The sequence below is a fragment of the Ictalurus furcatus genome, chromosome 9, assembly GCF_023375685.1.
Source record: "Ictalurus furcatus strain D&B chromosome 9, Billie_1.0, whole genome shotgun sequence".
Taxonomy (NCBI): Eukaryota; Metazoa; Chordata; class Actinopteri; order Siluriformes; family Ictaluridae; genus Ictalurus; species Ictalurus furcatus.
In genome coordinates, this window is record NC_071263.1 from 18730433 (window position 1) to 18753582 (window position 23150).

At 37.9% G+C, this 23150-nt stretch overlaps 2 protein-coding genes across 4 annotated transcripts; both read right to left on the bottom strand.

Annotated features, from left to right (window-relative positions):
- Nucleotides 1-7441: 7441 nt before the first annotated feature.
- Nucleotides 7442-11414, bottom strand: plaat1l (phospholipase A and acyltransferase 1-like). Of its 3 annotated transcripts, XM_053633728.1 has the most exons (5): nt 11388-11414; nt 10951-11031; nt 9727-9856; nt 9390-9643; nt 7442-8510 (listed from the first exon to the last, which is right to left on the bottom strand). In XM_053633728.1, exons 2-5 carry the CDS (start codon nt 10957-10959, stop codon nt 8445-8447), a joined length of 459 nt encoding a protein of 152 aa, XP_053489703.1. In that variant the 5' UTR covers nt 10960-11031; nt 11388-11414; the 3' UTR covers nt 7442-8444. The 3 variants fall into 3 exon arrangements, with proteins under 3 accessions (XP_053489703.1, XP_053489701.1, XP_053489702.1); XM_053633726.1 differs by lacking the exon at nt 11388-11414 and having other exon boundaries at nt 10951-11084; XM_053633727.1 differs by lacking the exon at nt 11388-11414 and having other exon boundaries at nt 8370-8510; nt 9394-9643; nt 10951-11090.
- A 6610-nt stretch (nt 11415-18024) lies between these two features.
- On the bottom strand, nt 18025-22921 carry LOC128613006 (zinc finger protein 513). Its single transcript, XM_053633524.1, has 4 exons — nt 22006-22921; nt 21275-21403; nt 20425-21135; nt 18025-20125 (listed from the first exon to the last, which is right to left on the bottom strand). The coding sequence occupies exons 1-4, from the start codon at nt 22043-22045 to the stop codon at nt 19362-19364; spliced, it is 1644 nt and encodes a 547-aa protein (XP_053489499.1). The 5' UTR covers nt 22046-22921; the 3' UTR covers nt 18025-19361.
- Nucleotides 22922-23150: the final 229 nt, after the last annotated feature.

Genomic DNA, 23150 nt, shown 5'->3' on the forward strand with positions numbered 1-23150 from the left:
GCAAAAATAACTTCTTGTAAGCATTTTGCATAATTGTTCACATGGCTTGCTGGAATTTTTTCTTTCAGTTGCAAGATGTTTGAGGGTTTTCTTGCATGTACTGCCCATTTCAAATCCCCCCCCCCCCCCCAAAAAAAAAAATTCAATGGGATTATATCCAGGCTTTGACTAGGCCATTCCGTAACCCTCCATTTCTTCTTTTTGAGCCATTCCTTGGTGGATTTGCTCGTGTGCTTAGGATCATTATCCTGTTGGAAGGTCCACTTTTGGTTCAACTTCAACCTTTGGACATATGGCCTCACATTATCTTCAAGCACTCTTTGATATGATGCAGAATTCATAGTTGAATCAATTTATGCAAGCTGTCCAGTCCCTGAGGCAGCAAAGCAACTCCAAACCATAACATTTCCACCACCATGCTGCACAGTTGGTATGAGGTGCTTCTCCTGAAAAGATGTCTTTGGTCTGCTCCAAACATGTCTGCTGTTACTGTGGTGTGAGAGATATTGTCTTTTATTTCATGCTGTACGTTGTGTTCTATGCCTGCACAAGGATGCACACCTAAAAAGGTCATCTTTTAGATTAGTACAGCATGTTTATCTGCTTTCAGAGACCAATTCCAAACAACTCTATCTTTGATTTGTCTGTCCTGAGCACATTATTCCAAAAGGCCTGGTCTTTGACTATATGCTCATTGGCAAACTGTAGTCTTGCAAAGGCTTTTTCCTGGCATGCCTCCCACGCAGGTCCAATTTGTGCAATCTCTCTTTCTGATTGTAGAAGCATGCACTTTGACATCAACAGTTGCAAAACTTAATAGCAGAGCCTCTGATTCAATTTTGGGGTTCTTGGAGACTTCTTTTTGCATCAGACGGTCCGCTCATGGGCTGAATTTGCAGGGATGGTCAGTTCTGGACAAATTGTCAGTCGTTTGAAATCTGTGGCACTTGTAGATGATTTTCTTTACAGTGGGATGATAATTTGGAGATCTTTTTAAATCCCTTGCCAGACTCATAGGCATCCACAACCTTTTTTCTGAAGGCCTTATAGAACTCTTTAGATCTTGGCATTATTTACATTTACATTACATTTATTCATTTAGCAGACGCTTTTATTCAAAGTGACTTACAAATGAGAAAATACAAGCAAAGCGATATATCAGGCAGAGAACAATACAAGTAGTGCAACCATACAGTACATATTATGACACCACACACCACCATAGCAAAGGGAACACCACACACTAGATATGAGAGAGGTATAAATAAGACCTCCAGTTCCTCCTGCAGTCCATAAGCAGGTTCTAATCACTTTCACCAAATCTTGAACACCTGATTCTAATTTTATGGATATGAAGGTGTGATAAATGTAGGGATGTACTTACTTTTTTCCATGTGACTGATCTGTTTTTTGTTAATGTTAATTGTAATGACTACAAAATGCCAATTGTATGTGTAATTTGATCGAGTGTATCAACTTTATTAATAGGCACTTTTTCAAAGAGGATCAAATGTTTGCTTGTCCAAATATGTCAAAAAAATCGAACAATTTCCATGGGGTGTACTTATTTTTTCCACATGACTGTATTTTAAGACTGTCTGTTCCTATTCTTTTGTTCAAAAAAAATTGGGTGGTCTGTCATCATAGGTGCCATGTTCTAAGTTGTTTAACACATCTAGATTTAAATAAGAATTGAAAGCTGAAATTTTGATCTATCGTCTCATCTTCTCTTCTCAAATCCAAATGTGTATAGCAAAAACAAAAGAATTGCCCTTGCCATTTTAATGCTTTCAGAGGGGACTGTATATGTCATAATCATTTTAATAAGGACACAACTTTCAATGTTATAATTTCACATCCAGCTGGATATTTAAATTCCATATCATTGAATATTACAAATTTAATATTATATAGTCTACTCTAAAGGTGTGAATGAGTGTGCAAATGTGTGTGTGCATGCTGCCCTGCAGTGGTTTAGTGTCCTATTCAGGGTGAATTCCAGTGTTCTTAGTATACAGTCCATGTCTAACACAGCCCTGATCAGGATAATGCAGTATTGAACATGAACGAATGAATGAATCAATGAATTTATGCTCTATAACTGAATATTATGAACACAAGTTAATAAATTGATTATTTAATTGTGTAATGTAGCACATACAATTATCAGAGATGCTGTCTGTTATAGCAAGCTTGAGAGTTTCAATTAACATACCTCCTGTGGTGGATCCAGAGACCCTGACCAGGATAAAGTGGTTACTTAAGATGAATGAATGAATAAATACCTCCTGTATTTTCACAACGTAAACACAGTCCAAAACTTTTTAAAGCAAAAGTAATTTATGTATGTTTACCATATCATGTACCAAGACAATTTAGCTGAGAAATCCATGTAAGGACAGACCTACTGCTACCATACAGGGAGGTGCATGATACTTCGTTACTCACTCAGGCAAGGATAAAAAGTAATATAATCAGTGTTCGCTTGATGTGTTCCCTCTTTATGTTTTATGTGTAAATGTGCTTTGAGAGAAACCATTGCCCCTTTTTGGAAGTAGGACATAGGTTGAATAAAATCACTTGTGTGAATCAGCTTCTTGGGCCAGTATAACTTGATAATGATATAATTATAGAAATCAAACAGCAAAATGTTATTGACGAAATAATATGTCTATAAAACATTAGTTGAGACTTAATATGTATAATTTTATAATTCCTCATTGCAACTGCTGGGAGGTCTTGCTAGGCATACACCTAATTAAATCCAGTGCTGTAGTTGAACTTGAATGTCAATGGTTATTGCTATTTTTAAAACAAACAAATAAACAAACAAACAAACAAATAAATAAATAAAGTTAGTGTCACAATCATAGAGCAGACACTACAACAATCCTACCAAACAATAAACATCGAACTGATTTTTCACCAAGGACTAAATTAGGTTCTCTGGTAAGACAATAATTGTTTATTTGTTTTGCATTATTGGATATCTCTGGTAGCCCCTACTCTATATTTCACATCTCCCCTCATGACTACCAATTGCTTTATGCCTTTGAGCTGTATACAGACTGAATATAATGACTTTTTTTTTCAATGTCAGGGAAAAAACACTTTATTATTTAAACATGAAGAAGTACAAGTGCATATCTAAAATGGATTACTATTTGAATTTCATTTTCACACTTCTTTCAATTGGTGTTTATGAAATAAAAATCTCATTAGACAATCTGTTAGAAAATTCTCAAACAAGTCTCAATGTATGAACTTATTATCATGATTCCATAAATATATATAAACAAACAAACAAATAAATAAACCCACTGAATTACATACAGAATTTAAAGCATCATCTGGTGAAATTCTTCTTCTACTGTTGCGATTTTTCCCTCTCTCTTTATTGGAAATAATCTCCTATGTATGTTAAATAAGATTTACTTTCAAAAAGGTATGCAAATCTACAATTTAGGCCTAGCTTTTACACAAACAAGGTAGATGAGCTAGAAAAACCATGCTGATAACTTGGTTTGTGTCTTTGATTGACTGAGGGTTTTACTGTTTCCTCTGATGCCATCAGTGATGATCAGGTCAGGGCATAAAAATATAAAGCGGGTTGATGAGAAGACTTGTTTTTGTATAGGTCTAAAATTACTGCTTTGTGAAGTGTCACACTTAATACAGTAGGACAGCTGCATTACTGAAGACTCATTAGAGAGGATGGCTTATAAATATACTGGCACGGTGACTGTGTCTAAACCAATTAACTTTCCTAAATTGCAACATGGCAATGAGATTTAGCATAGTTAAGCAAATTATGCAAATTATGATAAAGTGCCTATTTAGTTGGAGCAACTTTTGAAATGGAATAAGCTCCTGAACCATCTCAAGCCAGAAACATCAGTAAAACAGGGCACTGTTAGGGAATTTTATGCTAATATTATGTTATTGCTAACAAATTAAGATTAAGTAGCATGTCAAAGTATAGTGGTTTTCTTATGAGTTATGTTTGTTTTTAACGGATGTTTCTATACTGCATATGTTAGCATATGTAACAGGCAATCACAATTCAGTAAGTAATTCAACTGTAGTTTTTATTTCTAAAATGTTGCTATTTATTGTGTGTGTATCCACTTCTTCAAAAAACTGCAAGCAATGGGAGCCAGAAGTAGTATGTACGTGTGTATTCTTTTATTAGGGGACTTTCCAAAAATCAATATCAATATCCACTGCAGGGTTCAAGGCACAGAGACAGGGTCAGATTGGGCAAATCCATATTGAAGGTCAGAGGTCAAAACGAGTAACAACACAACAAGAATAATAAGGAACAGGTAATCAGACAAAGACGCTTTAAGAAACTTAGCACAAGCAACATGCAATAATGCATTTGAAACAAAGGGACATATGTATATAGACAAACGAAACCTGGCAAGACTAATGACAGATTCAGTTACATTTCTGGCATAAGGAGGAAGCTTCAAGAGACACCAGACTCAGAATCCTTACCATATAAAAAGATTTTTGCTATTGAGCTTATTTAACAGTACTTGGGTCATACAGAGGAATAGTGAACATTAAGTTCACCCTCTAACTTCTAAAAGTACTTTAAAATATATATACGTAGGATGGCTGATCTGGGAATCTGTGACGGTCAAGGTGTAGTCCATAGTCTCATGGCCAGTGTTGCTGGGATAGGCTCTGGATCAACAATGGCCCTGATAAGGATAAAGCTGTTACTGAAGATGAATGAATGAATAAAATATATGATCTGGGAATATTGTGAGAAAGATTGTTAACATGACCATAGCATTAAACAGGTTTAGGTCACACACAACACCTTATAATTATGATAGCAGCCTTGGGAAGTACAGGTCTCTGGAGCATCCAGGTGAGAATTAATTGCAGCAGGAATTTGAACTGTATGTGCAAACAACTGCATTCAAAGAAGCAGGAGCAGTCACAACAGAGGGAGTGTATCAGTATCCTGCAGCAGTATTACACTCAGACAGTTCAAAAGACAGGTTTAACAGATTGTTACGTATGATGGAAGCATGCACAACATGGTGTATGATAATCACAGAACAAGTAGGGCCTCCAACAGGTCTAGTTATGACAGCATAACTAAAAAAAAACAACCTGGAGGTAGTACAGGCATGAGGACACCTTGAGATGTCAGCAGTCTTTCCCACCAATGCTATCCATACTGAATATGTACGAGTGCCAGGGTTAGCATTAACAGCCCTAATTTGCATCTTTATTTGGGTAAAAACGGTTAACAAAATGCCAGATTAAACAAGCTGGTTTTCAGCATAGACTTCTCAGAGACAGACAGGATAGTTCAAAGCTGGGGGGCTTTTTGTAGGGGAAAAAAAGCTGTCCTCTGCTATAATTTTCATTATTGTACCCACTGATAAAAACATTTTGTTCTTGATACAGATATGGCAGATCATAATAGATTGAGTTTACTCAGGTATTATATAGTAAGATCATGCAGAGCTTTGTAAACTCAGACAGCTGATTTTGCTCTTGTAGTCACCATATTTGGGACCAAAAGTGAATGATGGTTAAAATCACTCCCCTTACTTTAAAGGAGAATAAACAGCATATCAACAAAGTCAATAAAAGGCTGTGATGTGTGGTAGAAAACTTAGCAAATTTGTGTTTTCCTGGTGTATATGTTTAGCTCATACACAACCCTGCTCCATATTCTGCACAATGCCTCAAAGCATTTAAGTGCACAGGAGCCTATGGGCACTTCACATCCAGGTAAGGACCCTAGGTCAGCGCTCTGCTCAGCAACAGCTGTGTCTCAATTCGCCTACTTATACTTGTACTAAAAAGTACAGTATGTACTCTTTTTGTGAAGAAAAATTACACACTTTTTGGAGCAAAAGAGTATGCAGGTGCTGGGAAATATACTAAAACGTCATGTAACAGAAGAGAACGTTGTTACCTAGATACGCACACTTTCACCATAAACACACTCCTTGTTGCAGCTTTTCTTAATTCATTGTTCCTTATATAATTTATACTATATAATTAAATTCACCATTCCCTTGATTTATTTCTCCACGTTTCATGTACACCTCTCTAAAGTGGATCCTTGAATTTGGTGAAGCACTCCATCACAAAATTCCTCCTCCCTCACACAAGGAGTTGTGGGCAATATTAGATGAAAAAGTGTCCATGGATCCACACTTTGAAAATCTACCGGAAATTGTAGACCATCTGGGTACCTTAGGAATACTCATTTCAATATACAATGATTTGGGACACACTAATTCTAATCTCAGATACTATTTAGGATAGCTAGAACGTGAATTGGGATGCAGCATTTGTCTTTATAGGGTGCGTATGTCTTGCTTAACACTTGTAAATACTTGCTGCTGAGAAAATCTGGCCTAGACACTGTGACTAAGACAAGGGATGGAAGAGAGGCTGAGATGAGGTACCAGGAATGGAACAGGTCCCGTGATTGAGCTTAAACACACCAGACCACAGGATAATTTGGGAGGACCAGGTGCTGAGGCAGGGAAAGGTAGCACCAGGAGTTAGAGTAGGAATTGCGAGATTATTGATCGTTCTGGTTTGTGGTGTCAGGCAGAGACAGCTACAAAGAAAAACTGTCAACAGAAACCATTAATAAGGCATCAAAGGCGGCCATGACGGCGGCCAGGAGTTGGTCAGAGGCTGAAAAAAGTGAAAAACTTCACAAAACAAACAAAATAAAGAATTGGGATGAAATTTGGAGTCAACAAGCCATAGCAAGACAATGTAGAATGTATAAATAAAGAAAAGGTGTTAACAAATCAGACAAAGGTGCAAACAACAGTCAGTGGATGTGGAGAAGATCCAAGATGGAGCTCAGGGTGGAACTGGAGAAACCAGGAAGTAGAATGAAAGCAATACAAAGGCAAACATGAAATGTTAATGTTACAAAATAATCAGGCCATACATCACCTTTAAACCTCTTGTGACTTATGCAGCTCTAAGCAAGGCCACATCACAAACCAGAGAGATCAATAATCACTCAGTGTCTGAATGTCACTGCTTTAAAGCTATTGTCTGTTTCCTGCTGTTTGGAATCCATGGTCTAAATTACACAGCTCTTGATTCCAACCTCCTCTAGAAGTCCTTTACCTGGTTAAAATGAGGGGCATAGTAATCAATATTTTGATAACAACAATAAGGTGTTGGGCTAGCTTTTTCTTCAGAGCACTTTGGTCATCTTGAAAATACAAGTGAAATCTTAAAGTATTATAGTATTGTAGAATGAGTCACATGCTGACAGATTAACTGCACATTTATTAGTTGTGGACAATTTTCTATATATTTTGAATAATGCTTTGACCTTAGCTATTATTTTTGTCTGGATGTTATTAGACTTCTTTAACGGTTTCTTAAATGGCTTGCATCACTTTGGATGAATTTTAAATGAATAAATGTAAGAACTTAATGTGTGAACTTTAATGGTAATGTTAAAATCAGAAGCACAAAACAGTTATTCAGTTAAGTGTCAGGAAGTTTTACACTTGAGTGTTTGTGATGAACAACAGTTTAATCAGGACTAATACATTTAGCCAATCTCTCTTGTTGCCTATTTGCTTACTCTTGCTGCACATCTCTCTTACTGCTGATAATGCAAACACTGCAGTTCCAACTTTTGCTCATATTAAAATATTTACAGTGTCTGCCCAGTATAAATTGCAGAAAACAAAGCAAAACTTTAGAAAAATTACATTCCAAAAGAATATTATGCTGGCATTGTGGAGTACAAACTATATTCTAATATACATGTAGCTTATGAATATAATTCCGTAAAGAACATTATGTAAAGACATAAAGACATTTAAAGACATAAAAAGAAAATAGGGCTCCTCAGATTATGGAAAGAGTAGAGGTTTCCCGTACTAAGGGTACAAATTACATAAAGTCTGATATAACTCATATGTCAAAAGAGAAGGGCTGGAAATAATTCTGTCTGGTTATTGATGAAATATATCTGAAATATTTCTTTAAAAGGGTTTTCCATGTCACACCAATAACTCAGTGTATGATAGCTTACTGTGATGAGAGTTTGGAGCAAGGGAAATGTTTCACTTCAGCATTGAGTGGAAAGGTAGAAAAACAATATAGTGAAATAGTAGTTCTGTAAACTGGTGGCTTAGGACAGAAATATTATTCCAAGTAAAAACAGAATATGAAAACTGAAGTACTGTTATTCGTATTACCAATTTTCCTTTTCAGGCATTTTATGAAAGCTGACATTCATTGTCCTAATGGCACATTCTCCTCTCTTCGCCAGTACCACAACATGGACGATTTCTCCAAACACACAACACAGAATGAATCACATGTTAACTATTGGACTTTGATTTTATGCCATGCTTCTGTTGTACAATCTTGACTGTCTCTTTTCTGCCCTCAAGTGGAGATTTGGAGAACTTGAATCAAAATTTCTTCTTCACAAATGGTTCACGCCAGGTTTGAACTATCTTTGCGTAGACTTTGTCAATCTGAAAACCACATGACACCACAATTAAACAAGAAAGGCCTCCTTTATTCCTAATTATAGTCTAGCAGTATGTCCTGATATAAATCTGTAGATTTACTGTAAGACATCTGACCATATAAACTGCAATTGGTAGAGATTTGGGAAACCCTTGGGAGCAATACTGTTCAATAACACATTAATACCAGGTAATTACTCACTAAGTAATAATAAAGTAATGGTTTGGTAGTTCATTATGAACTAAGCAATAATTATCAAGTGTTATATAGGTCCTGGAGAACTCATTTGGGTAATATTTGAAAAAGATATCTCAGTAACTATGGAAGTAAGGCACGTATGATATACAGTGATGTATTTATGTGAGCCATCTCTTTGTGGTTGGTGATTATTGAGAAGGAACACAGACACTCGTGCACATACTCATGCAGAAAAGAATGATCTATTTTACAAGACACTAGTGTTATAGCAAGAGTCTCATTTCTAGGTCAAAGTAGGTAAGACAGCGTTTGAGAAGCTGATGTGATTTGTAATTAATCATTTTTCAAGGACATATATAAGACTTGGTCATTATAGCTTAGTTCATAATAAACTGCCAAACCATTACATTATTATCACTTACCTAGTAATTTCCCAACATTATTTCACAGTTATTAGTAGTTATTTGGGTGTTAATATATTGCTACTCATTAGTATTATTGTCCCTGCATAGTACTGTAACTATGATTTGTTTAACAGTATAGTTTTACATCTTGAATACAAAATCTGAAAACTTAATGCTTGTTGGGTTTTTTTAACATAGACACAAACATCTCAAAATTGTAACAGTGCAAAACAATGAGTCTGATTTATTCATTGTATGATTAGTGAAAAATTTATTTCTCACTTGCTCTGACTTTTTGACTCCGTAGCGTAAGAGTGTTGCCTGATGTTCACTGTTGTGGAACAGGATATCATAGGTGACGGGCTTAGTCATGGCTTCTTCAATCTCTGCCTTGATGTGGGAGTAGAAGTCTCGAGGTGGGTGCTTCTCATCCAGGTAATTATTCACTTTGTATTTTGTCCCAACTACATCAACTGGGTCCAGCTTTATAGTGGCGTTCAAAGCCCGACCAAAGAGGACAAACTTTGTCTCCGAGTCTAAAATGGAAAGGTTCTTTTTAAGAATGCTGTATAAACCAATTATCAACATACAGTATGTATAAATAATATACACAACATACCCCTGCATGTTAAATGTGCCACATAGGGAACACCATCTCTTTCTCCATAGTAAACTCCAAACTGGGAGAAGTACTTGTTTCGAGGAAATTCAAGAATATCTCCAGGGTAGAGCTTTGGGTGTGAATTATGCTGAAAACCAGTGAACTGATCAATTTCACACAGAAATTATACCCATTCTGCAGAAAACCTTTTACATCCTACAGTGTATATGGTGTGTGTCTTTAACATTTTCCTCAGAATTAGTTAAACTGGCTTACTGGATTGAATTAAGTATTATTTAATTGTCAGTTAAATAATTTCATAGCAATATTATATGTGAAAGGTATTAGGATAAATAAGAAGTACATTTTTTCATATATATATATATATATATTAAAAAAATTAATAAATTAATATATATAATTTATATGACATCATGTACATATACCTTTTATAAATATGTTACACACACACACACACACACACATATATATATATATATATATATATATATATATATATATATATGTGTGTGTGTGTGTGTGTGTGTGTGTGTCTGTGTGTGTGTATATACACGCATACATATAAACATATGTATATACATAAAAGGTAAAGGTATATGTACATAAAGTCATAAAAACTCTGGATTAAAATAATTTAGTATTTTAGCATCTTCAAAGTAGACACACTTTTTACCTAGAATTTCCAAGAATGTATTATTGGCATTTTCTCAACCAGTTTCTTGAGGAATCTCTCTGTGATGGTTTTTAAACCATATTAAAGCAGTTCCCACGAATGCTGGACATTTATTGGCTGCTTTTCAGAATATTTTGCTCCAAGTCGTCCATTTAAAAAAATATAGTTTTTTGTATATAAAATGTTAGTTTTCTAATGAAAGAAATTAATATTAGATTTTGTCTATACACCTTCACATCAAAAGGTTTTTAAGATCATGAGAAACATTTCAGTCAAGTGTCTGTGTGTGTGTGTGTGTATATGTATATATATATATATATATATATATATATATATATATATATATATATATATATATATATATATATAATTTATATACACACAAACTTTTGCAATCAAAACCTTATATACCTTTACAAATCAAACTTACACTATCACTCATTATATTCTTTTTAATTGAAACATATACACATCTCATCATGCATATTTAGAGACACTTTCCAGGAAATGTGAGCCACAGTTACATTGATATTGAAAATGTAGCTTACCAGACCCATTGAAGAGGTTGACTTCTTTACAGAGGCAAATGCTACTGATAAAGAGAAGCACTTTCCTGGTGCACGTAGGTACTGAAGCATAAAGAACAGCTCTTATTAGTCAAAAGGGTGTTTCCCACCACCCACTGTCAAATACTGAACATCAGTGATCGTTCATGTGAATCCTAGACATAATAGATTTTTAAAGCATACACCGAATAATACTATATAGTTTCTTAAAAGGGACACTCAGGAACTACAGCTTAATGGCCTTAATCTGTTGTTTTGTGAATGCATCACTGAGTACGTTTTGCCTTAACTTAGATGTTTATGGTGAGCTGCTGAAATGAAGAAAGTCTGAAATATTGGTGGTATATATTCATTTACAAGAGTTTAACAAGGTGATTAATGCAGAAAATTAAGAAAACATAGATCGTATAGATATTTACCTGACAAAGGTTATGAGAATAGCAGCTATACCAGGGCACATGAAACTAGTGACCCTAGATATGTATCGCTTTCTCTTCTTGTCTTCTTAAACTTCTCATTTCATCAGGAAACATCTGCTTGTTGAATTCATGTGGGTAAAAACCTCTATGCAAATCATCCACAAGGCTTCTTGAAGATAAGATGAAATGAAACACTGGCCAAAGTTCTCTCTGAATAGTAAGAGCTAAAATTTGTGACTCATGTGCCATAAAATTGAACAGACAATATCAAAAAACAGCAATCACTTCAGAAAGATTATTGTGTATAGGGTATTGTAACAAGCATCAGTTTTTTGGAGTCAGTAGGAATATTCTGTAGGCCTCCCACTGCTTAGAATAGCCTACAAACCAAGAGTGGGTAAACAGGGTAAGATGAAGGAGACAGAGCATGTGTAGAGCACAGTGGAACAATATGCAGTTTGTTGCCTAACGTCCTGAAGATGTTGCAAAAATACATGGGCTTCCTTAGCAGTATCAGCTGTTAACAGTATAACTGTGAGAATGTCTGCTCAAAGAAAGTGTGTTGTCTCAATCACTGAACGGTTGATAACTTCAGTTTGATACAAGAAACTTAAAACTCTAATGATGCTTATACTCAGGTTCCTTTGAACACACTTAGCACTGCTTGACTTTATAGTATACAGTTTCAAAAGTGAAATGATTTATAATCACACTATCCAGTGTCACACAGATGAGGATGGATTCCCTTTCGAGTCTGGTTCCTCTCAAGGTTTCGTCCTCTTGTTGCCTCGGGGAGGTTTTCCTTGCCGGGGTCGCCTCTGGCTTACTCATTAGGGATACAATTTAAATAAAAAAATTATATCCAGATTTCTGTACAGCTGCTTTGCGACAGTGTCCACTGTTAAAAGTGCTATACAACTATAGTTGAATTGAATTGATCTCTCAAAGTCATCGTAATTTTATCAACATATTCAGTGACAGGATTACTTCACTTGTTCTCAGATGGAGAACACTTTTGGACACTTTCTACTATTTTGATTCATATTAGTCTGCTTTAGGGTTTCAGATTGATTAGGTGAAATATTCCTGGAGGCTCCAATGACTGACCTTATGTTAGCTATTTGTATGCTTTATATGCTTATATAAAATATGTATAAAATATCTAATATTTCACGAATTTTCTCATCTCTCAACAGACACACAAAGCATGATGTATGTGAGTTTTAAAACAAATGCCTTCACAACTGTCATGAAACATTCAGGGAAGACCACAGTAGGCCTTGAATGGCATGCCAGAGATTTAGATAATGTGCTAAATGTGCATAGCTGCTTCCTTGCCCTGCCAAGCTCGCAGGAACTTAAACGATGGGGCACATGAGACATGGGCATTATCCCAGCTGAAAAGCCTGGCCTTGAAGAGAGGTGACATTGCTGGAGGAGGCGAGTTCTCAGGTCGTACTCCACCTGCTGTGTGGACCATGTGTAGGCCCTCGGTTCGTGTGTGAATGTGTGTATGAGCGCGCGCGTGTGTGTGTATGTGCGAAGCAGACCACCAGCTGCCTTTTCAACTGTGGTATGGGAAGAGGGAGCAAGCATCGGTGTCAATTTAAAAAGGGGGTTTTGTTATGCCCTGTCAACTACTAATCAATAACTTCAAAAAACTAGTGTCTCCAAGCCCTCCAAGCACTATGTTCTAAGCTGATTCCCTGTGGTAGATACATGACAGTCTGTGAAAAGTTGGATCTGTCTATTGTTCATGTCTCCAGAGAGAACTGTCAGCTGTCGATTCCTTTTTGACTCGAAATACCTTTAGCATTTTGCCAGTCCCCAAGGCACTGTGGCATGTTACTGTATAAACTTATTCGTTGAAATTCAACTTTAATCATCCATGACCTACCTTGGAGCACAGTGGCCAGAATAAGTTTCTGATTTTCTGTGCATATTCAGTATACTGTATGTTGCCTTATTTTGCTGAACCCTGTGAAGCCCTCTATTTATTTAGTTATTGGACTGAAAGTGGACACACATTTATGGGTCCAACTTATTAAAGATAATTCAGGAGGATGAATGGCTGATGAAAATGGGCTAGCAGGCCATTTACTCTACTTCTCTTTGAAGAAAAAAATAAGTTAAAATAATGCTAACTTTCTGAGATCTACATCGTCTGATTTGCTGTTGATGGCTTAAAGTGCATTACGTTTGACTTTTTTCTGCAACCAAAAACAACAGCACCACCAATGGTCGTAAGTGAAAAAACAATCAATATAAATAAATTTTAAAAAAAACAAAAACAAAAAGAATCACAGAATGTTATGAAGTGGAGACTGGGGCAAAAATATTTCTAGCCCAGACTGCAGATTCACACAACAAATATTGTCCAATCAAAGTACAAATTACACAAAGTGATGACAGAACTCAGCATGATTACTGAATTGAGACACTTGATTGAAAAATATAACAATAATGAATGGTGTGCCCATCTGTCCTTTAATGAGAGTGTTCCTATGTGTGTGCATAATAGGTTTATTCCTATGATGAGATTCTGTGCTGTAAGGCTCAACACTAATGGTTTCATAATAGTAACACGGGTAGGTAGGAGAATTTCTTAAGTACTCCCATTCAGCATTGTCCCTGTGAAGGAATATTGATTATACTTTTCATCAGCTATAAAGCCAAGCCACACATGGCGATGAGTACATCCCATATAGTTTGTAAATTGCTGTAGAAATCCAGCACATGCTACATTCAGTCAGAATCACCACCTGTTTTTTTAGCTGTTGATTACAGTACCTTTGACCTCTGGGATAGGAAGATACACAATGGCAGGCCTTTAAGAGACTGGTCGTGTGGCCCTTAGTGAACAGCTGTATCCACCTCAAGCCTGGCAACTGGCAAGCACACACTAGGACTTCACCTCTTTTAATGCTGGGGACTTTATGAGTCAGCAGGGGTTTGTGAATCAGTCTTTTCTGTGCCAAAGCCCTGATGTAGTACTGAGTCACACAGTGGGCATAAATGCACAATTAAGCAATTAAGTAGTCATTGTTTGCATAAGCCATTATTTCATACACACTGATTCTTTAACTGAACTCAAGTGAACATTGATTTTATGGAATATCACTAAGTATTGTTGTTTATGCTTAGATATTTCATTATGTAATTTTGTAAAAATGAAAGAAATGATCTGAAACAAAGACGGGTACATTGTCAAGAATTCGTTTGTGATTTTACAAAATGTATGCACACCATTAGAGGCTAAACTGAATAACTGAATGGACAGGTTTAAATCGTAAGCTGTAGTTGTAATGACAAGGAGATAAAGGAGTTCTTGAATGGAGGACAAAGTTATTACACCACCAGCAGTGTGTTTAGCAATCTAAAAATAAGCTGGCAGACCCCATTATGAGTTACATTCTGTAGCATGCCATTTAAACACTCATCAGGTTGAGCAGGTTGTATTGTGATTGAAAATCCCTTAGTATATTGTCATGTTTTAATGTGTGTCCTTTACAAAGTTGTGAATTGATGACAGTTTTGAAGCATATATATATATATATATATATATATAATGCATTTATTGACTAAGGAAGATGAATAGTGTTAAGGAAAAATACTTTAGTGAGGGGTGTATTCCAGAGTCAGTGCCATAATCAGATCTTCATCAGTTATTTCTAGACCATGTGTCTGGCACTCTGCCAAAGTAAAGCACACACAGAGTAAAGCAGGCAGATTGTCATACCCCGTGTAGAACTGACATAGTGTCAATCGTTGTCCTTCACTATCAGTGTTTATATGTATGAGCTTGTCTCATAACTACCCTGCCTCTCTGGTTGAGTTGAGAACACAGGTGTTGACCTTAGTGGCCATGAAGTGTTTGCTTCCCTGTTCACATTTCCCTGTGCTGTCCTGTTTCCAGCTTCAGCCATGGAAGGGATCCCTATTTGTGATCCCGCAGCCACTGGATGGAAAGTTGAAATGGAAAAAGGGAAATGTATATGAGCTCATCAGGGGCATTCTGTTTTCATGCTCACATGCAGTTAATCAGTCAAACAAGAACTTAATCCAATCCATGGACCAAATGCTGTTATGTTAACCATGACAGCTTTTGCCTCACTGGTGAATATAAAAGATGCTTTCCTTACTATGTTTCCATACTCTATTTTCTACCCCACTGTATATTGTTCAAAACCTTGACTGCCGCTGATCTCAAAAATCAAAAGCCATTACAAAAAAAGTGATTAATTCACTGCAGGCTCTTTATGCCTGAGATGCAGTTGTGATCAAACGTGATTAAGGCTTAGTGATCATTTTTGGTCACAGAAGACAAGGTACATTGGACTATGTGTCCCTGTATATGACATACCTAAAATTACAAACTCCGCAGTCAGCTGTGCTGCTGGAACCTTTTTTCTGCTCCACTGTCCCAATAAAAAAAGTCCTCGCAGTTGTCTCGCAGTCATCCCTGCCCCCAAAAGTACTCCCTTTTTAAGGAGCCATTGACATTCAGTGGAAGAGTGAGCAGTGGGTATAGGGTGTCTCGAGTGTAGTGTGAACAGCTGAGAGGTGTGATTTCACAGGCTGCCTGGCCCTGTCAGAGTGCTGAGGCCTGGGAACAGGAGGTGCAGGAGAGCCCCAGGCCTCTAAAGGACACTGACAGGTGGAAGGCCAACAGCAAGGGGGAGGGCGGCTCATAGAAAAGGCTGAGAAGCCAAGCCTGGCCTGGATACAGTCCAGCGTACGACTGCAGAGGAGGAGGATATGGACGGGAGAGCAGCACAGGGGACAGAGGGACAGGCCAAGGTGGACAAACTCCACTACGAGTGAGGGACCAGCTTTCAAGGGTTGGGCAAGTAATGTGCAGAGCCTTATGCTTGTCTTAACGCGTTTCCAGGGAACCATGAAGTTGGATTCATAACTGCTGCATAATAAGAGTGGCAATTTCAGCTCATTAAGGGTTTCTAGGAAATAATAAATTGATTTCTTTTGGTGGTGAGAACAGGAAGGAGAGATCAATTGCTTCACAATGTGTTTATATTCTCGTGTGCATGAAAATGAACAAAACTATTTCTACCAGGTCAGTTAATGTTATCTTGCTAGGCGATAAAGTGTCCAATTCTCCTTAAAATGTCAAAGGTGTTTATAATATCATAAATATTCTTAAATTATGAAAGCAAATACTTTTTTTTGTTTTAGTAGATATCTGTATGCTATATTTTACACCACAAATTGGAGGCAATGTGGCAGATAAAGGAATTCATATTTACTCTCTGAGATAACATACTTCCTTATATCCCCATATACTGCATTCAGCTATGGAATGTAAGGAAGTGTGTGGTTTCAGGGGGACTGTCATCATCATCATATACATCCTTACAAAACAAGGTACCAAAAATGCAAAATAAAAAAAGCCAAGTTTGATTCAATAAGTAAACGATTATTTTATTCACTGGCATTCTGATATATTAAAAAGTGAGTAAATAATTATCTTCAATGTGTAACCATTTTCTTCTTTTATCCATCTTTCTTTTTCACATGTATAATTATGACTAAATGATTAAATGCATATTACCGGTGGACAGGATACGTCAAAGTCACAGAGTACATGGACATCACATGGAGATCATATTATATGTGTATATATGTTCCCTGCATGACATGCATGCTGTGCTAGTAGACTAGCATCTTATTCAGCCAGTGATGGTACAGGCTGAGTGACAGTGCACAGGTGCAGTAAAGTGTTCACTCTTATAAATAGAGGGACAGGTGCGACGAAGCTAATTTGGGTGTGCTGTTTCCATAAGGACATAATGGCACTTCTATTTACACTCTCAATGTCTTAGTAGCAAATGAAGTTAAAAAAAAAACAAAAACAAAAGCAAAAAAAAGGTTTTTGGAAACATGCAAAGAAAGTATAAAGCAGACCAACAAACCTTCTGTACAGCAGATGGAGCTCTAACTTTGGGATAAAGAGTCCTTCGTATTTTCCAACCACTTTCAAGCCAGTTACCACAACACATCCTTGTAGACTTTTAATGATTGGGGTGTCCATGGGGATCCTTTTCTGCTTAGTGGGGTCAACAATTTATATAACAACAAATATTTATAAGCTTAATACAATGGAAGTAGATTTCATTTATTATATCAAATTATTCAGTTCTTCTGTGGGAGTGTATAGTACTGATATTAGATTATCACAGAATAAGAATGTGGTTCTCCACACATTGCCTCAATGCATTAAGTGTGAAATGCAGCACATCCACATGTTTTGCTGGGCAGCACGTCTTAGTGGCTGGTAAACTGGAACCAAGTCAGGAGTCTTAGTGAGGTTTGGTCCCCTTCAACCAGCTACTGCGCCGTGATTTCAGCCAGCAACACAGCTCTGTGTAGGGTTACTGAAAAGTACTGTTTCTCATCCACAATCCATAGAGCAGTGTGTTCACATTTACTACTCACACCTGTTTCAGTTCTCTAAAAATGAAGAGAGCCTTATAATAGGTGTAATAATAATGCTTGGCATTTTTTTTTACAAGCTCTATACTGATCTCTAGAGGCAAGTGGCCTCAAATGCTTAGAGAGAAGCTCCAATATTCCTTCTATATTTTCAGTGTAAAGAAATATCAAGACATGTCCTTTAAAAAAAAACAAACAAACTCGTTTTATTACAAAGCCAAAGGTCACTTGACAAGTCCCCACAACAATAAAGCAAATGAAAACCACAAAAATAACATACAGTACACAAATAATCATTTTGACAATATATATTTATATAGCAAACATCATGTCCATAATTGTGCATAAAATATGTTGACTTAATCCCTGATTTCACTGAATGACTAATGATCTTGGCCGTTTTATAAATGTCATGCTCTTTCTGTACAAAATATATTTTACTATTTAAAAAAAAATATATTGTACAAAAAGCATAGCGTCACAACCATTAAGACACCTACAATCAGAGAAATGTGCTGTCTGTGAATGTGTCAATAAAATAATAATAGCAGATGTGGTCTCTTTCCTTTTTTCCCCCCATTGAGGTCCTCTCCAAACAAACTTTAGCCCTTTTCTTGGGTTTATTTGTCATGAAATATGAAATTTCACAGTAGGCACCACACAACTTAAATAATAATAATAATAAAAAAAACTGTTTCAAAGTCACTTAGAAAAAGTCACACAAACACACACACTTCCCACGGAACTAAAGTGAGTGTTAAGGGCCAGGAAGACCCTGTGTGCGCACACGTGTGTGCACACACACACACACACACACACACACACACACACACACACACACACACACACACACACACACAATCAGTGCAGCATTGGTGCAGGGGCAGCTGACAATTGTTTTACAGTAAAATCCAGAAAAGCACCTACATATTTGTACATCCTACATAATTTAGCAGCAACCAGAGGTTTTCAGTGTAATCAAATCCACAATATAGAATTTGAAATTAAAATAGTATCAACCTAGAAAAAGATGACTCATTATCTTTATTGCAATTCTCTTTCACTCAATCAGATAAAATTGATACGAATGGAGATGTTATTAAAACTTCAGCCTTTGAGTCAGCTTAATCAGACCAGCTTTATAGTAACAGATGTATAACCACAATTCTCCAGTTCCTTGTCTAAATTTAAAAGCCTAAAGCTTTCCACACACCGGATATGAATGGTTTGTGCTACAGATTAAACATTGCTTAAACTTTAAAGCCAACTCCCATGCCTGCTTGCAGTGATATTCTTGCTTCTCTGTTGTTCAGCATGCTGATAACATTATTTCATAGTGGTCTTATAACTGTCATTACTATTACCTGCATTCAATTTGAATTAGGGGGTCAAACATAGTATGACACTCCTGCCATATGCACCTCTGCAATATTAAAAGAGTAAGGCAACGTCTGCTAGGTATTAAGAGCATGAGAAAAGAATTCCATAAAAAAATTATAAAAAAAAAACAAAAAACCCACAACGCTACATCTCGCCTTCTTCTTCCTCCTCCTCCTTCTCTGGCAATGGCATCTTCAGCCACTCTTCAGGGGAGTGGCCGTGCTTTTTTTGGTGCCGTTTGTAGTTGTCCCAGTGACCCGTGGTGTATGCACACTCCTGGCACTTAAGTGGTTTCTCGCCAGTGTGGCGCAGCATGTGGCGCTTCAGATTCATGCTCTGGTTACAGCTGTAGCTGCACACGGTACACTGGAAGGGCTTGGCACCCGAGTGGATGCGTTCATGTCGCTTCAGGTTAGCCAGGTTTCCGCAAGCGTAGTCGCACAGGTGGCACTTGTAGGGCTTCTCACCCGTGTGCACGCGGTGGTGCCTTTTCAGGTTGTCGAAGTGGGCCGAGGCGTAGTTGCACTGCGGACATTTGTAAGGCTTTTCCCCGCTGTGAGTCTTCATGTGCCGCACCAGGTGGTTGGGGTACTGTGTGATGAAGGGGCATGAAGTGCATGAGAAAAGCTTGTCACCTTTCTCGGGGCTAGATGGAGAGCTCTTAGCTAGCATGTCCAGAGTGCACTTGCTGCAGATGTGCATGGCCTCGCCTTCCTCGTCATCCAGAGCCAAGCCACACACTCGACATGCGAAGGGGAAAAGCAGCTCAGCCATAGGCTCCGACTCCTGGCCTAGTGCTTCAGCCTCCAGCAAACTGGGAGGGTGACGATCAGCATGCAGGCTCCCAATACTTTGCAGGAAGTCTGGATCAGCACTAAGGTGCAGATTCAGATCAGACCCTACACTCTCTGCAAAAGACACACAGAAAAAGCAGGGGTTTTTTGTGAGGCAGAGGCAGAATAAACCTCTTCCTCTCTGTGGGGAAGTTCAGTTTAAGGAACTTGATTGTTCTTACTTCCCTTTACATTTTAAATGCTTACTGTTTAAATGCATGCTGTGCAATGTGTGGTTCCTCTTTGTCTAACTAGAAACATGCAATTACTAACTCTTAGGCAGAGAATTCAGAACTATCTACAATAGTTTTAATTGCAAATCATTTCTATTTATCTATTCAATTCATATGTTCATTGTCTGAACATACATATACCTTCCACCACGGCTGTGGATGTATCCGTCTTATGTACCATCATATGTCGATTTAGGGTGTGGCTGCTACTTGCACGGTATTCACACTGGCTACACTTGTTGGGCTTCTCCTGAGTGTGCATGCGTCGATGCCTCTTTAGGTTGCCTAGGGAGTTGCATGCGAATGTACAGTAGTCACATTTGTATGGCTTCTCCCCAGTGTGCGTGCGCACGTGTCTCTGTAAGTTAACCAGCTGAACTGACGCGTACGCGCAGTACTGGCACTGGTACGGCTTCTCGCCGTTGTGTGTTTTCATGTGCCGCTTCAGGTGGTTGGAGTAGCGTGAGGTAAAGCTGCACAGTTTACAAGAGTAAGTTTTGTAGGAGTTCGGGGTAGACTTCGCCCTGTGCCCTTTGTGCTGGGAGCCCTGAGCAGACACACCCTCCTTTCCCTGTTCATGTTTCTGTTCTACTCCTCTCTCTTCACCACCACACTGAAGGCAGTAGAGTCCTGCTACGTCTAGGGCCCCGCTAAGGGGATCACCAAGGAGCTGGCCACACTGCCTGCAGGAGAGGTACGGGGCAAAGGCTGAGTCTCCGCCCATCTCCTCCTGTTCGCTCTCGGTGTCTCGGGGGTCCTCAAAGTCACTTTCCATGCTGAGGCGGTTGTAACTGGAGCAGTCCTCGTCGCTGAAGGCGTATGCTGGAATTCCCATGTCAGCAGTTACTGAATCTGTAAAGAAATGCCGGAACATGTGTTTCATGAGCCTTTGGAAAAAGGATGGGAAGTACTATGTGGGCTTATTTTGTGTATTTGTTTTTTTTTTTTAGACTGAAGTATACTAAAATACTGTGACATTTAAAATTACAACCAGAGTCTCTATGGTCAAATCCTATGATCCTGTAGTCATTCTCTCCAAAATCCTGTTCAAGGAGGAAATCACTCTCCAGAACCAAACTCTCTGGATTCCCAACACCAACAGCATCACCTTCAGGCCCCACTAAATAAAAAACAATAACAAATTACTAAGAGTGTTACATTCCCGATAAAATGTACTATCAAATGTAAAACGGTTCAGAGCCACAAAGCCTATGACAAAAGGTGCATCGGCCTGTTCGTTTCATTTAAGTGAAGCAACAGGAACTAAAAGACCGGCTATAACGGAAAGGTTTTCTTAACAGTGCGGTGAGCAGTCAGCACCGACAGAGGAAAAGGGAGGAGGAAAGTGAGGAAGGAACCATAGAAAGGACACAGATAAAGACAGGGAGGGGTATGGAGATCTACTCATTTCAAAAGGAAATGAAGCTAGGAAAGAATGAAACGGAAGAAGAAAAGACAGGCAGAGAACATTTCAAGATAGTTGTGGGATTGGGACAATACGACATATGCATTATAAGACTAATATTGCATATTAATAAAATAACAGACGTGGGATTTGTAAATAAAAGGATGACAAGCTATAATTCAGAAAGACATGCTCTGTGTGTGTTTGCAGTCCCACTTTTGACAGAACTTTGTCCTGCAGATAAACTCACCAAGCTAGCAACACACACACACACACACACACACACACACACACACACACGTAAAAGTAACACTTACATTTGACAGGCTGTGGATTTGATTGTTTTCTTCTGGGCATTTTCTAGCAGTCTCCGAGGATTCTTCTGGTCGACTCTCAATCATCACCCCTCCTACACTGTCATCTTCCTCTTCCAGATCCACACAAAGCCAAGACTAGCCGTTTAATCAGCTCATTCAAATTTCCTTCTCAACTTCACTGAGCATATCTTAATCGGCAGCAGATCACAGTTACATTAATCATACTGGGTTTAAAACGGTTTCATATAGAAAACGAACTAAACGATCTTGTTTGGACATTATAAAAGACCGCCTAATAAAACCATATACGCAGTTTCTAATCCGGGTTTCCTCATTAGCTAATGCTGACAGACTATGTGCCACTGAGAATTAAAAAGGAAACACGTCTGTCCATCTAGCTAGCTTTTCTATTCAACTGTCAACCAGCGTTAGATACCTCAAACAAACAAACAAACAAACAAACAAGATAAATAAACAGCTCAATGGACCACGTTAACACACACTTACATTTGTAGTGAGAAAACTTTTGACCAACCGTTATCGACCTAACACGGGCGAGAAGTTCATAATGTGTCCCACAGACCACAACAACGCATCAGCATAACAAAAGTGTATTTCTCAACACTACTCCATGAGATAGTGACATGCTAAATTAGCAAACTAGCTAAAGAGCTAACTAAATAGCCTGTAGCCTAACTTGGGAGCTAGCTCACTAGCATTAGCTCAGCTGTTCACCGTTGAATAACGTTAAAAGCGTCAAGTTGATAATTGCAATATTTAAAATATCAGAGAGAGAAATACAAGACAGTTGGTGTTAGTAATCCTGTCCAGCGGCTGCCAACCTGGTGTGAAAACTGTTTTCCGTTAGCTTAGTACTGCTTGACGAGCAGCTAGCTTAGCTATCCACAGCCCTACTATTAGGAAATAGTTCATGTTAACAACAATGCATTGCAAGCGTTTCTACTATAGCGTATATACTACTGTTTGCGCATGCGTCAACATTGTGACCGTTGCGCAGGCGCCATCTAGTGGACGTTAACATAACCATCAAGAACAATATCAAAACCTTATCGTTCAATCAGCCTCATGTGAAAAAAATGCAGCAGTCGTTTGAACGCTTTATTTACATCTTCGCCCGGTTAAAT